General features: G+C 48.3%; 1 protein-coding gene across 8 annotated transcripts in view; it reads left to right on the top strand.

The window, feature by feature from the left end:
- The window catches only part of TCOF1 (treacle ribosome biogenesis factor 1), a 146,793-nt gene that overhangs the window by 5,888 nt on the left and 117,199 nt on the right, over positions 1 to 23,706 (top strand). For 7 of the 8 annotated variants that reach the window (XM_073567982.1, XM_073567981.1, XM_073567979.1 and 4 more), the window contains exons 4-8: positions 558 to 619; positions 9,076 to 9,265; positions 10,158 to 10,228; positions 22,167 to 22,301; positions 22,597 to 22,779. In XM_073567982.1, coding sequence (XP_073424083.1) covers positions 558 to 619; positions 9,076 to 9,265; positions 10,158 to 10,228; positions 22,167 to 22,301; positions 22,597 to 22,779 — 641 coding nt within the window. The remainder of the gene's footprint in view (positions 1 to 557; positions 620 to 9,075; positions 9,266 to 10,157; positions 10,229 to 22,166; positions 22,302 to 22,596; positions 22,780 to 23,706) is intronic. The other variant, XM_073567977.1, reaches the window with a different exon arrangement.

Raw genomic sequence — 23,706 nt, 5'->3', positions numbered from 1 at the left:
TGGTATCACTAATGCCTGTTCCCTGCCTGTAGTAAAATACTGCGCCGCTCTGATCCTGCGCCGCCATCTTGCGACCACCGCTCCTGACTGACCAGAAGTCAGAGGTAACGGTCATAAGCGCTCAGTGTAAAACTGTGAGTCGCGTTCTGGCCTCGTTCTGCCTCTCATAGACTTACATTGAGTAGTGGCTTCCGATCTGCCGAGATCAATTTGGCAGGTCGCAAACCGCAGAACAGGACCAGAGCGGTGACGAGAACAGGAGGAGACAGCGGCTGGTACGTATTCTGCTACAGGCAGGGAACAGACATTAGTGATACCACTATGGGTGTGAAATAAAAAAAATGCTGGACTGGTGCTTCAATGAAGATGGTTTGTCAGGAGCTGGTTATATATGCTTCTATTATTCCTTTTTTTTTTTTGTACTATTTAGGTGTTAATTTGTGGTTAAAAGATTACAATAATCTGTGGGGAGGTTTATTTGGTAGTTTTTGTGCTTTTTTTTATTTTTTTTTAATCAGTAATTTGTATCATTATTTTGCCTTTCATGCATCCAAAAGAAGTAAAGAAGGCAGTCCTGGCAACCCAAGACAAAACAGTTTCTGTAAAGAGAACTGTTAAGGTGAGATCTTCATCTTTCAGCTGTCTTATACCCTCAAATCTTGTTAGAACATAATCTGCAAACCCCGCACACTCGTGGGAGGCACGGTTTTTTTCTTTATCGCCTTATTGGGGGACACAGAATACCATGGGTGTATGCTGCTGCTGCTAGGAGGCTGACACTATGCAAAACAAGAAAATTAGCTCCTCCCTGGCAGTATACACCCACCGACAGGCACTAGGCACCTCAGTTTGTGCTTAGTGTCTGTAGGAGGCGGACCGGGATCTACCCAGATCCGCACTTAACCCTTTTTTCCTTAGGTTTTCTTGTAGAGCGTTTTTAATTCTTTGTCTTTTGTTTTTCAGATTCAAGTCGGGAAACAGGGTGTAGATCTCACCCTGCTTTCCCATATCAGGCGGCTGAGCAAGCAGTGTGGCTTATCCCACATCGTACCTCTCAGTACGCTGGCAGGACTTTTTTCCATATCACTTCCTGGTGCTATGGGTTGGAGACAGGTGGCTGGTCCTTGCCAAATCCCCCTCCACCCCTTTCTCGGGACAGAGCTGAGAGGAAGACGGCGATTGCATGAGGTTACGCCGTCTTCTCCAGGATGCGGGTACAGAGGATCCCGTGGGCCCCTGTGGTCATCCTCTTCAGGGACGCCAGGTAAGTGCCTGCACGTCCCTCCACCCCCGCATTACTTTCAGTGAGTCCATCGGAGCATCTACAGGTCCCCCTCATTCAAATCTCCCGCCCTGCCTGCCGCGCGCTCATACAGCCGCTCGCCTCTCTCTCCCCTCTCTGCAAGAGGAACACAGGACTGCTCCCACTATTCTCCAGGGTGGGAGACACAACAGCAGAGTACCTTTAGATCAGCGGTGAATCTCCTCTCCTTTTGTCAGGTACAGGGCTGCGGCGTCCTTGGATCACTTTCGTTTTCAGCGCTCCCTCCTCCCTCTCTAAGCGCGCTTTTTTCGCTCCCTTACTAGCCCATCACAGGGCTCCTTTCTTTTTCGATATGCCAGCCTCTCCTTTACCTCGCCCATCTCCGCTGTTATCCAATCGTGGCTCAGCCGCTAAGCTCCGACCCCCACTTCCATCATCAAGCATTTCGTGGAGTTTTTTCTTCTCTTCCTGCGCTGCTTGGGGGACACTGCGACGGTTTTTGCTGCTCACCTGATTCCTGGTAGGCTCTGCTCTGACGCAAAAAATTAGCTCCTCTCTGCAGTTCCTCTCTATTCCTGCGGCCATTCAACGCAGGGTACTTATGCCCAATCCTTCAGGGGATCTCTGTTTCAGGCCCACCGCTACACATTACGCCTGTGCGCGCTGTAAAAAGAAGTGGGCATCAGGTCAGTCGTCCCCCTTCTGCCTTTCCTGCAGTCCTCCAACTATGTCTGCATCTCAGGAGCACACCGACTCTTGGGCTGAGGACACTCCACCTCCCCCGGAGTGGGCCGTTGTAATGTCTGTCAGTCTCTGACTTGACTAAGGTTTCTCAGTCGCTGGTCCAGGTTTTAGAACGGTTACCTCAGCTAGCTACAGCCACCTGTGCACCGACCGCCTCTCAATTTGAGTCGTCCGCACCTGACCGCGACCTTCAGAGGGACAGACCGGGCAGGAGCTCTCGGAAGCGAGTGCTATCTGGCTCGTCTTCCAACTCACTAGGGCCGTCTGCCTCACCCAGGTGTCATTCTCCTTCCTCAGAGGACGACCATAGGTCAGACGACGATCCCCAATCGGGATCTAGTTCAGAAGCAGATAACATATCCAAAACGCGGAATATGGTCGATAGTCTCCTTTCTGCTATCTTCCAAACCCTGGAAATTAAGCAGGACAAGACCCCTCCGCAGGAATGTTCTGTTCCATTTAAACGAGCAAGACCTCCGTCCCGAACCTTTCCAAACCAAAAAGAGTTCAATACTACTCTAACCAAACATTGGGAGCACCCTGAGCAACGCTTTTCAGGCCACAGATACTTACATGTTCTGTACCCCTTTGATGTAGAGCTGCTCACAAAATGGACCAAAGCCCCCGAAGTGGATCCTCCCGTCTCTCGTATAGCCTCTAAGACTGTTCTATCCCTCCCGGAAGGGGCATCGCTTAAGGATCCAACTGACAGGCAAATAGAAGCTCTGGCTAAGTTTATTTTTGAGGCCTCCCTCTGTCCTATTTTCGCTTCCTCCTGGGTGGCGAAAGTCATTTCAGCTTGGGCCAAAATTCTTCGCAGAGGCATCTTAGCGGCAGCTCCTCAGGACGAGTTAGCAGATCTAGCAGATCAAATTAATAATGCGGGTAAATATCTTTTAGCCGCCTCCTTAGATGCAGCTGGGTGCGTAGCAAGGGCTAACAGCAACATAGTGGCAGTACGCCGAGTCCTTTGGTTAAAATCATGGAATGCGGATACCACTTCTAAAAAGTCGCTTACCAATTTGCCGTTCCACGGTTCTAGGCTCTTTGGAGCCAAGCTGGTTCAAATAATTTCTGATGCCACTGGTGGTAAAAGCACCTCTCTCCCCCAATCTCAACCAAAACGTTTTTTCAACAGAAAGGGTTCCCGGCCATTTAGGCCCTTTCGTCCCTTCCTGTCCACAGACAGATCTACCCAGCAAGATCGGTCTTCCGCCGCCAGGGAGCGAGAGCAGAAAAAACCATCTTACAAACCCACTCCCCGCTGGAGATCAAGGGGACAATATTCCAGGTCTTCAGGCGGCCGTTCCGGTAGGTTTTCCTCCAAGTGACTGGTCACCCCCACCTGGAAGTTTTTCCAGGGTGGGAGGCAGACTTTCCTTTTTCGTGGAGGCTTGGCTGTCTGTGGTCGACGACGCTTGGGTCAGGGAAATCATCTCATCCGGTTACAAGATCGAATTCGCTTCCCCGCCAAACTGGCGTTTTTTCCTGTCTCGACCTCCAAGACAGAGGTCCCACATTCCGGGATTCTTTCAAGCCGTCTCCTCCCTTCTTTCCGCTGGAGTGATTGTTCCCGTTCCCTCAAACAAACTGTTTTCAGGGTTCTACTCAAATCTTTTCGTAGTTCCGAAGAAAGACTGCTCCCTGCGGCCAATCCTGGACCTCAAATTGCTCAATCGCCACGTGAAGATTCTTCACTTCAAAATGGAGTCGCTTCGATCGGTGATAGCCTCAATGGAGTCCGGAGAATTCCTCTGCTCGGTGGACATACGAGATGCCTATCTTCACATCCCTGTTTGCTTGCAACATCAGAAATATCTTTGGTTTGCAATTCAGGAAAATCACTACCAGTTCACGGCTCTTCCCTTCGGCCTAGCCTCCGCTCCACGTGTGTTCACGAAGGTCATGGCGACGGTCATGGCTATCCTTCGATCCAGGGGGATTCTCATCATCCCTTATCTGGACGATCTCTTGATCAAGGGATCATCCCGTCAAGACTGTCTCCTAAGTCTTCAGATAACCCTGGATACTCTCAGCCGTCTCGGATGGTTAGTCAACAAGTAAAAGTCCATCCTCTGCCCCACTCAGCGTCTGACCTTTCTAGGCAAGGAATTCGACACGAATCTGGCCCGAGTGTTCCTTCCGAGGGAAAAATTTGCGTCTCTGTCCAAGGGAATTCGAGCCCTCAAGCGGCCAACGCCCACTCCTCTTCGTTTCTGCATGAAAATCCTGGGGAAGATGGTGGCTTCCATGGAAGCAGTGCCTTTTGCACAGTTTCATATTCGCCCCCTCCAGCTGTTCCTCCTTTCAGCCTGGGACAAGACAGCGCTGTCCTTGGACCGCCCCATACTCCTCCCTCTCAAAGTGAGGCAATCCCTGACTTGGTGGACAATGCCTGTCTCAGTCCTCCAAGGGAGGTCCTTCTTCCCGCTTCGGTGGCAAGTCATCACCGATGCCAGCCTTCTAGGTTGGGGAGCGGTTTTCAGTCAGATAACGGCCCAGGGATGCTGGAATCAACAAGAAGCTCTCCTTCCTATCAATCTTCTCGAGATGAGAGCAATCTTCCTGGCCCCCCTTCGCTGGCAATCTCTTCTCGCCGGCAAGCCGATCCGCATTCAGTTGGACAACGCCACGCCTGTGGCGTACATAAACCATCAGGGCGGCACGCGCAGCAACCAAGTGATGTCAGAAGTGGCCAAGATACTGCGCTGGGCAGAACGTTACGTTCCAGAAATCTCTGCCGTTCACATTCCAGGGGTGGAAAACTGGGCAGACTACTTTCTGAGTGGTCAAAGCCTAGCGTCGGGGGAATGGTCTCTTCACCCCACAGTCTTCGATCAGATATACCAGCGCTGGGGCTCTCCGGATGTCGATCTCATGGCATCGCGGATGAACCACAAAGTTCCACGCTTCGTAGCCAGGTCCAGGGACCCTCTAGCCGTCGCTTGCGACGCCCTAGTAATTCCGTGGTCCCAGTTCCAACTTCCTTATCTGTTTCCACCTCTTGCCTTGATCCCAAGAGTAGCCAAGAAGATGAAAATCGGAGGGCGTCCCGGTGATTCTAGTGGTTCCAGACTGGCCAAGAAGGCCTTGGTATGCAGAGCTGGTAAACATGCTCGCGGATGTTCCTTGGAAGCGTCCAGATCGTCCAGACCTTCTCTCGCAAGGCCCCCTTTACCACAAGAATTCTCTGTCTCTGAATTTAACGGCATGGCCGTTGAGGCCGCTATCCTAAGAGAGTCAGGGTTGTCCAACCAGGTGATTCAGACAACGATCAAAGCCAGGAATCCAGCCTCTTCCCGCATTTACCATAGGTACTGGAAGGCCTTTTTCCGTTGGTGTGACGATTAAGAAAGTCTTTCCAATGTCCTTTTCCATTCCGTCCATACTGGGTTTTCTCCAGTCCGGCTTAGATTCGGGTCTCTCTCTCAGTACCCTCAAGGGCCAGGTTTCCGCTTTGTCTATCCTCTTCCAAAGAGAGCTCGCTTCCTTGCCGCAGGTTAAGACTTTTCTCCAAGGGGTCGCCCACGTGGCTCCTCCTCATCATTCACCGATAGACCCGTGGGATCTCAATCTCGTCCTTGGCGCTCTTCAAAAGGCGCCGTTCGAGCCTATCCAGGACATCCCGTTATCCCTTCTCTCATGGAAGGTAACCTTCTTGATTGCCATTACGTCCATCAGAAGAGTTTTCTGAGTTGGCGGCATTGTCATGTCGTTCCCCTTACCTGGTCCTCCATCAAGATAAGGTCGTCCTCAGGCCCGTTCCTTCTTTTCTTCCGAAGGTGTCCTCTTTCCACATCAATGAGGATTTTGTTCTTCCATCTTTTTGTCCTGCTCCTTCTCACCCTCTTGAGAAGTCTCGCCACAAACTGGACGTAGTTAGAGCCTTGCGTGTCTATCTCACCAGGACCTCTTCATTTCGCCAGTCCGATTCTTTGCTGGTCATCTCTGAAGGTCGCCGGAAAGGGCTTCCGACATCCAAATCCACGATCGCTCGCTGGATCCGTTCTACCATTCTGGAAGCGTACCGGCTACAGGAAAAACGGCCCCCTCCAGGAGTGAGAGCTCACTCCACCCGAGCCGTGGCGGCGTCGTGGGCCGTTCGTCACCAGGCCTCGGCCTTACAAATTTGCAGGGCCGCTACCTGGTCATCCTTGCACGCCTTTGCGAGGTTCTACAGGGTTCATACCCATGCTTCGTCTGATGCAGTTGTTGGTAGGAAGGTTCTGCAGGCGGCGGTGGCGCACCTGCCGACCTAAGACTTTCCTGTTCTTTTGTTCCTTATTGCTGTTCCCGCCCTTGGGACTGCTTTGGAACGTCCTATGGTATTCTGTGTCCCCCAATAAGGCGATAAAGAAATATGGATTTTTGGTTCTTACCGTAAAATCTTTCTTGGAACCTTCATTGGGGGACACAGCACTCTCCCTGTTTAAATTGTACCGTGTTGGGTCTTTGAGTCCCTTGTTGGGTTGGTACATATGTTTAGAGTGGTTTCGTTGCTTCTCCTCCTGCTTTTTCACCAACTGAGGTGCCTAGTGCCTGTCGGTGGGTGTATATTGCCGGGGAGGAGCTAATTTTCTTGTTTTGCATAGTGTCAGCCTTCTAGCAGCAGCATACACCCATGGTATTCTGTGTCCCCCAATGAAGGCTCCAAGAAAGAGACTTTACGGTAAGAACCAAAAATCCATCTTTTGCTTGTTTGCTAAAACTCTCATCCAGAAACTCCCCTCCTCACTTTCCACAAGCTAAAAATGTAAATGGGGCTATGAAAATCATTTTCGTCTGCTGTGGATGCAGAATGATGGCAGAATTGTGTGTTTGGGTGCATTTTCTATCAAACAAATCCTCCTCCTTCTCCTTTCACTTGCTAAAGCTTGATTGGAATTGAAACAAACTCCTTATTTTCCTCCATCCCACTTAACTCCTCTAACTGATCTATCTTTTGTAATAAATGAGATCACGCTTTACCGGGGGTCCGATGCCTCAGAGTAACCCTAGACTCTGCCCTGTCCTTCAGACCGCACATCCAAGCTCTCACCACCTTCTGTCGCTTCCAACTCAAAAAATTTCTCCAGAATTCGTCCGTTTTTCAATTCTAAATCTTCTAAAATGTTTGTGCATGCCCTCATCTTCTCCCGCCTCAACTACTGCAATATCCTCCTGTGTTGCCTCCCTTCTAACACCCTTGCACCTTTCCAGTCCGTCCTTGACTTTGCTGCATGAGTAATCTACACCTCTCCTCACTCCTCCTCCTCTTCTACCTATCCTTCATTGGCTCCCAATTCCCCCAACGACTAATAACACTGACCTACAAAGCCGTCCATAATCTGTCTCCACCATATATCTCCGAACTAATCTCCCAACCTCTTCCAACACACAACCTCCGGTCTTCCCAAGACCACCTCCTCTCCTCCACACTCGTACGTTCCTCACCCCATCGCCTCCAAGACTTCTCCTGAGTATCCCCCATACTCTGGAATTCTGTGGACCAACACGTCTGATTATCTATCACACTCTGAACTTTCAGATGGAACTTGAAAACCCATCTGTTCGTGAAGGTTTACTGCCTTGAATAACCCAGCTGCCACCTCATCCCTAACCTACTATTAATGCCCTTGTGGGCTTACAGCCTACAGGGTAGAGTCCTTTTCTCTGTTTAGTCTGTCGGTGTTTGTTCTTTGTCATTTGTATTTCTAAAACTGTGATGTGATCACATCATTGTCTCCATATTGCCCTCTATGCATATAATTTAGGATACTGTTGTTAAATAGCAACAGACTGATCCATTATTCCCCTGTGGCAGCTTCTGAAGCCAGAATTTCAGCAATTGCCCGGACGTCTTCATGTCCAAAAGGGTAGGGCCAGACCTTGCATCCGAAATTCCACTTTCCACAGTGGTTGATTGTCGGCCAGTATACGAAACTTCATCCGAACTGCCACGCAATAATTTTGGGAGACAACCCTTTTAACTGGGGGTTTTCCTGGTGTTTGATTGTGCTGACTTAATGCCCTCTTTTAGAGCGTTCACAGGGTTGTCTAATGAAGACAAGCTATCACCTATCCAAAGGATAGCTGGTAATTTTATAGATCGACAGGGTCTGATTGCTGGGATTTGCATCGCTCAGCCCCATCTGTTAAAATGGAGCAGCAGTGCAGATGCTCGACCGTCTCTCCTTTCATTCCCTATGGGGCTTGCTGAGCGCTGCACTCAGATTTCTCTGTCGCTACATTGAGGGGCAGCCCCATAGGGAATGACTGGAGCAGCAGTCGGGTGTTGGACCTACTGTGGTAAGGCTGTCTGACACTCACCCGGACATTTTGGATTGGTCATAACTTGTTTTCACTCAGCAACCCCTTTCAGGGCAATCGGACCCCTTTTGCGTACATTTGGTATTGGTCCAATTGGCACAGTATCTCTAGTTCAAATATATATAGACCACATATTGGTTCTCAGAATTCCGATTTCTACTTTTCTGCATCACATTTTTTATCAGCGCATCCCCTGTTAAATATAAGGTTTGCATCTCCGCCTGTCGGCCCGGGCTTTCCTCATCGCTGAGCTGCTTTATTAAAATGCAGACACTCGGAAGAGAATGTGTCTGGTTTTATTCTGTTGCTCCAGGCCGGTCAGATGAGAATACTTGACGTTCCTCTCTGATAGCGCAGAGGGTCATTGTAGCCGGACATTGGGATTTTGGGCTCCCCTTCTGACATTGGGGACCCACATGTTCTGTCTAGCAGTCCGGCAGTGATACTACTTCATTAGAGGGTAAGGAAATGATATGTTCACCCTTGTGAATGGAGGCACACCCTGATTATTGCTCACTGAGAGCACCACATCATGAGCAAGTACTATACATCGGAGAAGAAACTCCCGGCCAGATGTTTACCCCAAAGGGATCTCTGTGGTAGGGTTAATCATCTGCTCGACGGCCTTCTATCACACGGTTGGATTGTTGGTATCTGCAGAAATTCTTTTTCAACAAAGATAATCTACTGCTTCCGGGATAAATGTTGCCACGTTCCAGAATCTCCTGCATATGTTCATAACTTGTCTTTTTGACCAGAAGAAAGTGGACGATCCCGAGGCAATGGATTCTACTAAAAAGCCAGCATCGAAAGCAAAAGCTGCCCCTAGAAGCAGAAAGCTGGCTGCACAAAGCAAGCCTTCGGCTGCCGAGATTCCTGCAGTGTCGGCTCAAGGCATCGATGACCCTGACGGAGAGGAGGAGATTGCTTCATCAGCTCCAGTAACAGGTAAAGGCCTCTTATTTTTATGCTTTGGAACAAAATTAACCACTTCCTGATGAGGCCAATTTTTTTTTTTTTTTCTGGTATGGTGATTTGCAGTTTTGAACGAGATAATACAATTCACTGTATAATGTACTGAAATACATAGGGGGTGACGCAATTTCATTGAGGGTTTTTTTTTTCTTGTGAGGCAATGGCCAAGTAAGTGCAGCCGCCCAAGATTTAACCACTGTCATGCGGCTGTTGGTGATTGCTGCCAACCAGCAGCGGCGATCACTACTATGCCTCGTTCTGATGTCCGTCTTCCACATACATCTTGCATCCGTGCTCTCCATATATAGTATGTGTACCCTATATAGTCTTTGGGTTCATAGTCCCAATTCTCCCTTCTCCTCCCCTTGCAAAAAAAAAGTCCTGTCCTTTTTACCGAAATCACTGACATATGGGTTTGTTCAGTTTACTGATGACCTCTTAGTTAAATCCGAGTGCTGTCCATTCATTACTGTTTGCTAGGAGAAGCTTGGATAGTTTTCCCAAAAAAAGTCATCTAAATAAGACCACACTCTGCTGTCAGGAAGAGGTTAATATGGCGTGCTTATGTTTTGGTTTTTTTTTGATGGGGGAGGTCACTAATAAAGTATAAAGTTATAAAGTTCCTTTTACTTGGCTGCAGACACAGACTTTTGGGAAAAGTGTATTCACGTTTTTTTTTTTTATTTTTTTTTTTCCCGCAAAAAAAACAACTTTTGGGTATATACTTGGTGGGTGAGGTATCAGCCACACGACAAAGCTTCATCCAACGCGAACCACAGCCACTATCACTTTATGCTATATCTTAGGTTTGTCTGTGCCAATTTTACAGTTTTATCGATTGCCCAATCATTTTCTCATCCCGCAGAGCCCCCATTAAAGCCCACCCGAGCAGCAACCACAAAAAGCAAGGCCACAAACTCCAGAGCAGCAAAGCAAGTAAGTGTCCGATGTAGATGGGCAGTCTTTGCACTGTGGACAACCCCTAGTTGTTAGAAGGGTCTTGTAAAGGGGTTGTCCAGTCATGTCATTGGTGACGTATACCTAAGATAGGTCAGCAACATCAGATTGGTGGAGGTCCAGCATCGGTCCCCCTCACAGATCAGCGGTTATTGGCTCCATCACCAACTGAATGTAAGCACGGAATGGAGCTGCAGTTTATATAAAAAAAAAAAAAAATCCTAAAGCATGTTCCTCCACAAAAACTGCCTGAAAAAGACTGAATACACCTACCCTAAGGCTACGTTCCTACCATGAGCTTTTGATGTTGCAGATTTTCTGCACCCATAGGTTACTTGAATTTTTTTTTAAATATGCAGCGTAAAAAAAATTATTGTTGGAGCATAGCCCAACACTGTCTCTTTTTAAAAATTTTTTTTCCAGGACGTCCTATCCTGACAGCACCATGGGGGTTGTCCTTTCATCCTTCCAGGGACAGGAAATGCACGAGAGGTTAAAAGGTCCCCTCCCACACCACACTCCAGTGTTTTTCCTGTCCCTGTAAGGACAGGCACGGGAGCGCCGCAGCCGCGGCATACAGCCTAAAGGATCTTACCGGGGCCAGGAGGTGCGGGGTCCTAACCGCCAACTCCTCCGGGTCGGACGATGTAAGCGGCACCCCCCTAAGCACCGGCTCCAGGCAGATTGAGAGGTGACAGATGCCTAAGTTTCTGTCAAACGCCGCCAGCATGGACGCTAGGACCAGTGACCAGCCAGAACCAGCGTCCGTGAATAAAGGGCACAGGGGCAGGATGGCCGGAGACAGGAGCTTTTTTTAAAGGGAGGACTCCTGTCTTTTTAGGATAAGGCGACACCAACGCCAGCAACAGCCAGGACATCAGGCAAACCTAAATGCCCCATCTGTGCCAGTAAACTGCAGAGCGCATGGAAGAAGCCCCTATGTGACGATTGCACACTCCGAATCGTCAGAGGCGAGCAGGCAGCCTTTCTCCCGGAGATGCGCGCAGTAGTCAGAGATGAAGTTCAAGCCTCGGTCTCTGGAATACTACCTACCCAGTCTTCCGGCCGGTCCCAGTCCAAAAGACCTAGATGGGAGTCCGACCTATCATCGGAAGAAGAGATACGGGGCACGGACTCGGAGGAAGAGGGCGAGATTACCTCGGAACCCCTAGAAACAGGGAAAAGGTACCTCTTCACGTCAGAGAACACGGAAGAGCTGCTCAGGGCAGTAAGAAGTACAATGCAGATCGAGGAAACCCCGAAAGAACAATCCATCCAGGACACAATGTTCGGGGGACTTAGAGCCAGGATTCGTCAGGTCTTCCCAGTTAATGACCATATCCGGGCAATGATCCTGGAAGAATAGGAAGATGCGGAGAAAAGACTGATCATGCCGCGAGACTTTAAGCTGCGACTTCCATTTAACCAGGAGGACATCAGCACTTGGGACGAGGTGCCTAAGATCGATTCACCGGTGGCCAAGGTGTCGAGAAAGACTTCGATTCCTTTTGAAGATTCTTCCAGTCTCAAGGAGCCCATGGACAAAAACGCCGACGTGCTCTTAAAAAGAGCTTGGGAGGCCTCAGCGGCAGTGATAAAAGCAAATATAGCTGCTACATCGGTCGCTAGATCCATGCACCTATGGATCGACCACTTGGAACAACAGTTAAAGGATAAAACCCCTAGGGGTGATATCCTTGAGAGTATTCTCCTGTTGAAAATCGCGACCAGTTTTCTGGCAGATGCTTCTGCAGAATCGGTACGGTTTGCGGCCAGAAATAATTCCCTATCCAACGCGGCCCGCCGAGCCATATGGATGAAAACCTGGTCGGGGGACTACCAATCTAAAAATAAGTTATGTTCCATACCCTTCTCGGGCGAGAAGGTATTTGGGCCAGCTTTGGATAAAATTCTAGAGAGTGCCTCCGACGACAAAAAAGGTTTTCCAGAGGAAAAACCAAAAAGACAATTTCCCTTTCAGAGATCCCGCCCATACCAGAGGCAGGAATATAGAGGGAAAGGGAAATCTTCTCGCTGGGAGTACTCGAGGGGGGGAAGAAGTAGAGCTCCCCCGTCTCGCTCCGGACAAAGTTCCAGGAGCAAAAGGCAATGACGCCATGCCGGTAGGGGGGCGCCTAAAGCACTTTGCAGGGGCATGGCAGCGCATCTCCCAGAACCCATGGGTCCTCAATACAATTGCCCAGGGCTATACCCTCGAGTTCACAAGATCCCCTCCAGCACGATTTGTGGTTACAACAAAACCCCGTTCCGAAGCCATGATAGACCCTATATGGGCAGACATAAGAGACCTGTTAAAATCGGAAGTAGTAATTCCTGTCCCAGAGGTAGAGAGAGGTCAGGGCCACTATTCTACACTCTTCACAATAAAAAAACCATCGGGGGAAAGCCGAACTATCATAAATTTAAACAATAGATGTCTCAGCCACAGCGCTAGCGCTATAGTCTACTCAGCTGCAAAATATTAGGATAATACCACGAAATTCCTCCAGATAAATAAATAATTAAAAATTTTAATATTTGCGCTCAGAGATAGACCTTTAAATACACTAAACTCACTCTTCAAAAAAAGAAGTAAAAGACTAAATGGACAACCTAAGTTGCAACCTCCAAGTAGCGATGAGGGTCAGGCACCGCCTACTTGACTCTTTAAGAAGGACTGATAATAAAAGAGGAAAAAAGGATTTTGCACTTCAGATTATGCCACATGTACATCGTTCACCATGGGACTAAGAAGAAAAAATTGTCTATAGAAAGAGGAAAAAATTACCTTGAGGTTTCTTTGAGCTGATAGTGCTTAGCGATCCAGGTCCTGTGTATAAGAGGTCCAGATGAAACGACAACGATGATATTGATAAAAATCCAAAGTGCTGGCACCATGTGAGGAGAAGGGTTTTGATGCTGTCAATTGCGGACGCTTGTCCCGGCCGGAGAAAAGCTAACAAGGTCCGCAGGACCTTGTGTGACGTCACAGTCACGTGATCACTCACGTGACTAGCTATGGAGAGCGGTGAAGCTCAAAAACATCCGACGCGTTTCTGAATCAGCGGATTCCCTGAGGAAGGAATCCGCTGATTCAGAAACACGTCGGATGTTTTTGAGCTTCACCGCTCTCCATAGCTAGTCACGTGAGTGATCACGTGACTGTGACGTCACACAAGGTCCTGCGGACCTTGTTAGCTTTTCTCGGCGTGCGCCGCTACCGCTTCAAGCCTAGGAGCACGCACTGCAGAGAGGACGCATGTCTCCGGCCGGGACAAGCGTCCGCAATTGACAGCATCAAAACCCTTCTCCTCACATGGTGCCAGCACTTTGGATTTTTATCAATATCATCGTTGTCGTTTCATCTGGACCTCTTATACACAGGACCTGGATCGCTAAGCACTATCAGCTCAAAGAAACCTCAAGGTAATTTTTTCCTCTTTCTATAGACAATTTTTTCTTCTTAGTCCCATGGTGAACGATGTACATGTGGCATAATCTGAAGTGTAAAATCCTTTTTTCCTCTTTTATTATCAGTCCTTCTTAAAGAGTCAAGTAGGCGGTGCCTGACCCTCATCGCTACTTGGAGGTTGCAACTTAGGTTGTCCATTTAGTCTTTTACTTCTTTTTTTGAAGAGTGAGTTTAGTGTATTTAAAGGTCTATCTCTGAGCGCAAATATTAAAATTTTTAATTATCATAAATTTAAAGCCATTGAATCAATGGGTTCGTTACAAAAGGTTCCGAATGGAGTCCCTGAAAACCGCCATCCCGCTAATAGACCAGAACGCGTCCATGTGCACTATAGATTTAAAGAACGCATATTATCACGTTCCCATCCATCCTCAATCTCAGAGGTTCCTGCGTTTCGCCCTGGAGAAAAGAGGCAAACACTACCACTTCCAGTTTCAGGCTCTTCCGTTCGGCCTGGCATCAGCACCTCGTGTTTTCACAAAACTGGTGGGCGAAGTCGTGGCAGACTTAAGACAAAGAGACAAATCATTGTGCCTTATTTAGACGACTTCTTGGTAATATCCCGGTCAGCGTCCGAATTAAAAGAACAACTCGGCTCAATAATTTTCAGCCTCGAGAGCCTAGGTTGGATCCTAAACAGAGAAAAATCAGATCTGCGGCCCAGCACCCAGAAAAAATTCCTAGGGGTAATGCTAGACTCCAGAAGAAGGGTCTCGTTCTTGCCGGAGGTGAAGAAGAAGCCCATCATGGACAAGGTGCGGCAGTTCGGCCAACATCAGGTTTCGATAAGGACCGCGATGGAAGTGCTGGGCACCCTAACCGCATGCATACCCTGTGTCATGTGGAGCCAGGCTCACACAAGAATCCTACAAAAGGAGATCCTTACGAAATGGGACAGACGGCAGTCCTCGCTGGACAAGAAGTTCCGACCGTCTCCGGCGCTGAGATCATCTCTGAAATGGTGGATCAGCAACAGAAACATCAGCCGGGGGGTTCCTTGGATCCTGTCTCCATGCGTGACCATCACTACAGATGCCAGCAGGGAAGGATGGGGAGCCCACCTAGAAGGAAGATTCTTACAAGGAACGTGGCCCAAGAGTATCAGCTTACAGTCCTCAAACTACCGAGAGCTGCGAGCAGTCTGGGAGACTCTGAAGAGAAGCAGTTCAAGACTACAGAACCAACATATAAAGATCATGTCGGACAACGTGACCACAGTAGCCTTCCTACGCCACTAGGGGGGCCCAAGGCACGGGAAACTTCAGAAGCTAGCAGCTCGCATCCTCACCTGGGCAGAAAACAATTCTCGCTCCCTATCAGCAGTGCACCTGGAAGGCTCCCAAAACAGGATAGCCGACTATCTAAGCAGACAAGAAGTCCGAACCACCGAATGGGAGCTAAAAGAGATCTTCAAGGATCTTTGCCATCGCTGGGGGACACCCCAGCTGGACCTCTTCGCGACAAGAAAAAACGCCAAACTGAAGAGGTTCTACTCCCTCAACCCGGCGGACCATCCAGAAGAAATCAACGCCCTGGACCAGAATTGGGGAAGGGGACTCCTATACGGGTTTCCACCGATTTCCATAATACCGAGGGTCCTCAGGAAGATCCAGGAGGAAGGAGCTTGGGTGATGCTGGTCATACCTTTTTGGCCCAGGCGGAGTTGGTTTCCCTTCCTCAGAAAGATGGCTCAGAGGGGGCGACTCCACCTACCAACAATACCAGACTTGCTCTCCCAGGGTCCAGTGTTACACCCAGACCCAGGAAGCCTGCAACTGGCAGCATGGATCCTGAGAGGGACATCCTAAAGTCCAATGGCCTCTCGGACCAGGTGATCTCCACATTGCAGGCCAGCCGAAAACCGGTGACAAGAGCGATATATTGTAAAATCTGGAAGAGATTCTGTACAGAAAGTGGTAGTGCCCCTCTAGACCTATCTCGGCCTGATATCCCTCGGATTCTGGACTTCCTACAGGCCGGATTCGATAGGGGCCTGACCCCGAGCACACTCAAAGTCCAGATAGCGGCCTTAAGTACCTTCTTTAATTTCTCCCTATCCTCCCATCCATGGATAGCGCGATTTACTAAAGCCACCCAGAGACTTAGACCCACATTGAGGAAAACTGTCCCCCCATGGGACCTAAATCTGGTACTCAACGCGCTGGGTAGGCCCCCTTATGAGCCAATTTCAGAGATAGACATTTCAAAGCTCACACAAAAAACTGCTTTTTTGGTAACTCTCACCTCAGCTAAACGTTTAGGTGAGATCCAGGCCCTCTCAATCCAGAATCCCTACATTCAGATCTTCGAGGACCACATAACGCTCAAACTAGATCCAAAGTTTCTCCCTAAGGTAGTATCGCCGCAGAATCTAAACCAAGAAATAATCCTGCCCTCGTTTTGTCCAGCCCCAAAGAATGATAAAGAAAGATTTTCATTCTTTGGATGTTAGACGCACGGTCGCCCGTTACCTGGAAGTCACCCGGGACTGGCGACAGGACACAAAACTATTTGTCCAGTACGGCGGAATAAATAAAGGTAGAAGTGCGGCTACACAGACTCTAGCGAGGTGGATAACAACAATAATCTCCTCGGCGTACGAGGCCGAGGGCTTGCCGGTACCTGAAGGACTTAGGGCTCATTCCACCAGGGCGATAGCGACTTCATGGGCTGAGAGGGCGGGTGCCTCAGTAGAACAGATATGCAGGGCTGCCACCTGGTCTACACCAAATACTTTCTGTAGACACTATAAGTTGGACACTCTTATCAGCTAGCCAGGCGACCTTCGGTCGCAGAGTGCTACAAGCAGTAGTCCCACCCTAAGCGAATTCCTACTTTGGTATTCCCCATGGTGCTGTCAGGATAGGACGTCCTGGGAAACGGAGATTAGACCTACCGGTAATGTTATTTCCAGGAGTCCATCCTGACAGCACTGGTAGTTCCCTCCCTATGATTTGTATTGGTATCTTTATGCTTGTACTAAATCTAAATAAAATTTAATTGCATCATACTGGTGTGGTACTTGGAAAAATCACTGGAGTGTGGTGTGGGAGGGGACCTTTTAAACTCTCGTGCATTTCCTGTCCCTGGAAGGATGAAAGGACAAACCCCCATGGTGCTGTCAGGATGGACTCCTGGAAATAACATTACCGGTAGGATGCAATTACAAGTTCCAGACGAGCCCACCAATAAAGATGTAGTGCTGGCAGTGGTGCACTGTGGGACTGCGATCTCACATGTCCTGACGCAACTGGGCTTTCTGCAGGAGTCCATGCAGACTGTGTGACATGACCTGCACAGTGTTAGAGACAGAACAAGCCAGCTGGAAAAGCGTATGGGTGCTGTGGAGAATTCGGCCTCTGACTCAGGACAGCACTGTACAGAGCTCAAGAAGGATATGGCAGCTGTCTGGGCTAAAACTGATGACCTTGAAAATAGATCCAGACGGAATAATGTTCGCATTGTGGGCATGCCAGAGCGCTGTGAGGGAAAGAACCCTACTGCCTTCATTGAAACATGGCTTAAAGAAACAGTAGGTGTGGACAATCTAACACACCTGTATGCAGTGGAAAGAGCACACAGAGTCCCGACTCGGCCCCCCCTCCCTGGTCATCCACCACGACCTGTGCTGGCTAAAATCCTTCATTACAGGGACAGAGACGCTATCCTTAGATACTCGAGAGACCACCCTGACCTTAAAATGGAGGGATCCAGAGTCTCCTTTTACCCGGACTTTTCGCCGGAGGTTCAGAAGATGAGAGCGAAGTTCATAGACATCAAGAAGCGTCTGAGAGCCTGTGGCGTCAAGTACTCCATGTTTTTCCCGGCTAAACTGCGTGTTGAGGCCTGGAATAAAAGCCACTTTTTTCTGGACCCCAGGGAAGCTGTGGACTGGTTGGACCTTAACGAACGACAATTGAGGAAGGAGAGGAAGGAGCAGGAATGTGGCTGATGGTTTCTTGACCTGTTTAGTTGTTTTGGAATCGTGCGGTTGGAGACTGCGGTCCTGATGCAGTGGACTGCCTAAGAAGTTATATTTCTATCTGCTCTTTTATTGCTCTGCTATATACTGTTTTGTTTTTTTTTTAAGAATTTGTGGTCCTTATGGGGCCTTAGTCTGAATACGGATAAGGGAAAATGCAAAGTGCTGTGGGGCTATATCCTGTCAAATGCGGGTAGTGAACAGGAATTGAGGCGCCTGCTGAATGGGGTGGAAGGGCTCGACAGTGCCCTTACTTGTTGCACCCTTGGTTCAGCCCAAGGAATTGTTTGGGGGTGTTCTTTGGGGGGAGGGGGGAGGGATTGGGTTCAAAATGTCCTTTGGCGTACTTGTACATTTCAATGTTGACTATGGTGCGGCCAGGGGGGAGATGGTAGGCAATATGCTGTGGTACGATAATGGCTGATTTTAAGATACTTAGTTGGAATATCAGGGGGTTAAAGTCGCCGGTAAAACGACAGGCCATATTCTGCTTCATAGCGGACCAGAAGCCGGCGGTTGTTTGTTTGCAGGAGACGCATCTCACACAGGAGACGTTGGGAATCCTGGATAAGAGATGGGTACAGGCGGGCTTTCACTCTACTCATTCCCAATACTCTAGGGGGGTTAGTATATTGATTCACTCCAGGACTCAATTTAAGTGCCACCGGGTGGTGGCGGACACAGAGGGGCAATTCGTCCTTTTATCTTGTACAATCTTTTCCATCCCACTGGTGTTGACGTCTATATATGTACCTCCGCCTTATAGTAGTAGAGTTATTTATAAAGTTCTGGCCATTCTGAGAGATTTTCCGGGGGTTCCGCATTTGGTGGTGGGAGATTTTAATAATAATCTGGATTCACATTGGGACAGGGGTAGCCATGAGCCTCTGAGGCTGGGGGGTAATCTTGCGCCATTTGGGGTTCTTGTGCGGGAGATAGCTTTGACCGACTTGTGGAGATGCCGTAACCCTGGTGTCCGTCAATTCTCGTGCTTCTCCTCTACTCACTCCTCCTTGTCTCGCATTGATCTGGCCCTGGGTGATGATCTTATGCTGGGAAAAACTTTAGAGGTTAAATATTTGGTGCGAACGGTATCTGATCATTCGCCTGTTTCAGTCATGCTTGGGGGGGGGGGGGGGGCGGGAACGGGAGGAATGATAGACCTCTCTGGCGCCTTAACCCATTTTGGCTGCAGCTAATCGATAAGAATGACGGCTTTATCCCTGAGTTGCGGGAATACCTTAATTTTAATAGAGGCTCGGCTTCTAGTGGGATCGTCTGGGAGGCCTTAAAGGCGTACTTAAGGGGAATGTACATACGAGAGATCTCTAAAATAAAGACCGCCTCCAGGGCAAAATCACAATTTATATTTAGGGAACTGGAGGATGCGGAAGGGGCCTTTGCAGCACAGAGCACACCTGCCACTCGGAAGCGATTGGGGGAAGCGCAGTCAAAGGTGACCAAACAGACAGAGGCAGCGGCGCAAAAGCGGCTGTTTCAATCTACTCAATATTTTGAGAGTGTGGAAAGTGTGGGGCATTTGCTTTCTGTCGTGACATCGGCACAGAGAGGGTCTGCGGCTATAGTGGCTCTTCAGGATGTGAATGGGCGACTGCTCACTGACGCACCCGGGATCTTAAAAATTCTAGAGATTTTTTTATGCTGACTTGTACTCCTCACATGCTAGGGCCCCGACAGAGGATGTTGTTTCCTTTTTGGAGGCTGCCAATCTCCCAAGGTTGACTCCTGAGGACAGACGCTCTCTAGATAGACCTCTAGGTCTGGACGAGTTGGAGGAGGCTCTGGGAACCATGTCCAATGGTAAGGCACCTGGGGTAGATGGGTTACCAGCTGAGGTATACAAACGGTATAGAACGGTATTGCTCCCTGCTCTATTGACGGTGTTTAATGATAGTCTGGAGCGGGGTGTCCTCCCACCGTCTATGCGAAAAGCTGTCATTGCCGTGCTGTTGAAAAAGGATAAGGACCCAACTCTGCCCGCGTCCTATAGGCCCATCTCCCTGTTGACGCTAGACATTAAACTTTTAGCGAAGGTCCTGGCCATTCGACTCTCAAAGGTAATAGCTGTGTTAATACACCCCGATCAGACGGGATTTATGCCCAATAAATCAACGGCCATGAATATTAGGAGATTATATCTGAATATGCAGGTGAGGGCGGATAATGCCGGGAGGAGGGTGGTTTTGTCCCTAGATGCCGCTAAGGCATTTGATAGTGTGGAGTGGGACTATCTATGGGCGACGCTTCACTGTCTGGGTTTTGGCCTGGGTTTTATTGGCTGGGTCAGGCTCTTGTACTCGGAGCCGAGTGCTCGGCTGAGGGCTAATGGTCAGCTGTCTAATCCTTTCTCGCTTCATAGAGGAACAAGGCAGGGATGTCCTCTATCCCCACTGCTGTTTGCTCTCGCGGTGGAGCCATTGGCTTCCAGGATAAGATTGGATACTGGCATAGAGGGATTCCGGTATGGGGAGCATGAGGAGAAGGTAGCACAATATGCGGATGACCTGTTGTTATTTTTATTGGACGCTGACAGATCGTTACAAAACACGATGTCACTTCTTGGGGCATTTGGGAAGGTTTCGGGTTTGGTTATTAACTGGGAGAAGTCTGCGCTCCTCCCATTGGATTCAAGCTCCTGCAGTGTGGTGGGTGTGCCGGTTGCAACGTCCCTTCAATATTTGGGCATAAAAATATCTAATAAGCTGACGGACTATGAGAGTTTAAATCTTGTCCCGTTGTTGGACAGGATCAAACAGAAGGTTAAGGCCTGGGCAAAGTTACACCTCTCTGTAGTGGGAAGAGTGAATTTGTTGAAGATGGTAGTTATGCCGCAACTCTTATATGTCCTTCATAATTCCCCTGTCTTGCTTCCCCAGAATAGGTTTCATAAAATCAATATGATTTTTAGAGAGCTCATTTGGCTGAAACAAGGCGCGAGAATTAAACTTGAGCACTTGCAAAAACCTAAGGATGAGGGGGGACTTGCGTTGCCCAACCCATGGCTCTACTTTTTGTCTTCCCAGTGCCAACATGTAGCAGGAGGGATGGAGGGCGAGTTGGCGGATTTGGTGGGAGGTCAGAAGATTCTTCAGTTTCTGGTGGGACGGGGATCACTGGTCTCGAGTCTGGAGTCGGGTAGATTTCGATCCCTTGCATTCAGGTTTCCTACGGTGCTTCAAATGGTTAGAGTATGGGATAAGCTGAGGCAGCTGAGAGGAATACGCGGTCTTACAAAGTACTCCCCCATATGGGACAATCAGCATCTGCCATGTATGAAGACGCTCAGAGGCTTTGCTCACTGGAGGCGGATTGGCATATGGTGGGTGTCGCAGCTGGTGGAGGGAGGGGTTTTTAAAACTTTCGAGCAATTGGGACAGGAATTTCCCCTCCAGCGCTCTGTTTTATCAATACTTGCAGCTGCGTCACGCGTATATGGTGCAGAGCAAAAAAGTTGACCTAACCATACACCACGACGTCCTTATCCATAGGCTTGGTATGCAGGGGTCCACCAGAGGATTGATTTCAATGGTGTATGGTGGTTTACTTGGACAGGTCCTGTCAAGGCATCCTATTGGCGCACTGACAAAGTGGGAACAACAGCTGGGCACAATTTCGGCGGAGCAGTGGGACTCGATTCTACAGATGACTCCTAGGCTATCTCTTAGTGAGCCTAGCCGCCTGTCTCGGCTATATATCCTCTATAGGACATACAGGTCTCCCGAATGCTTGTTTAATAGAGGGTTGCGGTCGGATTCAAGGTGCCCCAAGTGTACGATGGATAATGCGGACATTTTACATATGATGTGGACATGCTCTTGCTTGCAGATATTTTGGATCGTGGTCCTTGGCCTTATAAATTTAATCACGGGACAGGACATTCCCAGGGACCCCTTGATCTGTGTTCTGGGTTATGTTGATGAGGTGGGAGGGGATCAATACCTTAAAACTGCTGTGGCCAGAATGCTATTTGTGGCCCGAAAGCTGATAGCTTACCACTGGATCTCTGCCAAAATCCCCTCAAGAAAAGAATATATTAATAGGTTGAACCAAATATTATATAGGGAAAAGTCTGTGTATCTTAGGAGGGGTGTGCCACATACTTTTGGGAAAATATGGGAGGGGTGGTTGAAGATTCCCGGCCTGGCTGCCTCGAATCTTCTGGATTAGTGGGTGGGCTCTGGAGGTGATCTCCTGTCGGTTGTCGTTCGCCATTTTTCATATGATACGGCTGTGCGATAGAATGGGGTTTATTCGTTATGTGCCAGTCTATGCCATCGGACAGAGGGAGGGGGGAGTTATGGGGGAAGGGATTATTTCACAACTTGTTGTAAGTTGTATATGCTTGTTATTTACAAAACTTTTAATAAAAACTATCTGATTAAAAAAAAAAAACATTACCGGTAGGTCTAATCTCCGTTTTTTTTTTTGTTTTTTTTTATTAGCCCAAGAGCGCATCTGCTAAAACAGCTCCTGCAGCTGGTAGCAAAACCCTTGTAGCCACCAATAGTACAGCTGTGGTTACAAATGACGTCCATGATGGTTCTGAGAGCAGCGATGAGACCGACATCGAGAAACAGGTGACTCAAATGTAACCACTAAAGTACCCTATGAAGATGTAGGGTCTCTTGAAACGAAACCAATGATGGTTCCAACTCCGAGAAAACCTGTCAGCGATCAGCTGTGAGCCTCGGAGTAACCTCACGGCTCCCCCTCCACCGCAGGAAATGAAGCGTTACACCGAGCTCATTGACTTGAATGTCAGATTCACTTTTGTGTAGTCTGGAGCATCAATTTCATATGTTTTACCCCTTTAGGTTTGCATGATCACAAATGTAAACTTTTTAACAATCTCCCTATTGTCTAATTAAACAGAAGGCGCCGGCCCCAGCAGTTTCTAAGGTGAGAGCACCAAGAGCTGCCAAGACCACAGCAGCGCAGACAAAAAATAAAAGGGGGAGCGCCAAAACTGCAACACTGACCCCAACATCCAAAGTCAGAAAAACGTCTTCCACCAGGACCAAGGAGGACATTGAGGACTTAAACACTAGCGGCAAGGTAAGGGATATTCAGTAGTGATGAGCGAATGTGCTGGGATAAGGCGTTACCCAAGCATGCTCATGGGCTAAATGACTTCAGCATGCTCGAAAAATGTTTGCGTCCCCCGCGGCGGCATGTGTTACAGCTAACGAACAGCTGCAGGGACTGGTACATATTTTTCGAGCACGCCGAAGACACTTGGTTAGCACACGAGTGTGCTCGGATAACATCTTATCTGAACATGTTTGGTCATCACTAATAATTAGTAAACAACCCATAACTTTTTTCTTTTACATATTACAATCTGTATTAAAAGAAATTGGCAATCTTGCAGTTTTCACATCGGCCACTACAGCTTTTCTAGACTCATATTTCCTATTTTTTCAGGTAGTATCACATGTACATTAATAGCAATACACTGACACAAACCCTATATCTTGCACTGAAGCACCTAATGAGCGTGTGCAAAGCTCACTTTGAAGTGAGTGAGGGATCTGTGACATCGCCCATTATGATTGGTGGATCCTGTGTTATCAGCTGTGTATAGAGGAGTTACCGGTCAGTGTAATTCTGCCTTTGATGATAATGAGACTGCTGAAAGCTAATCTTGAAAGGCCTGGAAGTATGAGTATAAAAAAAAACCTGGGTAGAAAATTGAAATATTACAAATATGTTTTAATAAAGATCGTCATATAAAGAATAAAGAAAAAATCGCCGCGTTTATAGACAATACATGACACATTCCCGACAGGGTTTTTTTGGGTTTTTTTGTTGTTCATTTTTTTTCTATCCACATAACCTTATGCGGGCTTGTTTTATGCCGGGTAAGTTATAGATTTTAGTGACACCATTCTTTTTACTCAATAACGAGAAAAACTCTGCATGCGGTGAAAAGAAAACAATTCCGCCATAGATTTTTTTTTTTTTCTTTATGACCATTCTTTT

Source organism: Dendrobates tinctorius, unplaced genomic scaffold (genome assembly GCF_039654945.1).
Source record: "Dendrobates tinctorius isolate UK_male_01 unplaced genomic scaffold, ASM3965494v1 ptg000020l, whole genome shotgun sequence".
In the NCBI taxonomy this organism is placed as follows: domain Eukaryota; kingdom Metazoa; phylum Chordata; class Amphibia; order Anura; family Dendrobatidae; genus Dendrobates; species Dendrobates tinctorius.
Note: the sequence above shows the minus strand (reverse complement) of the source record. Positions and strands in the feature narration are given on the sequence as shown.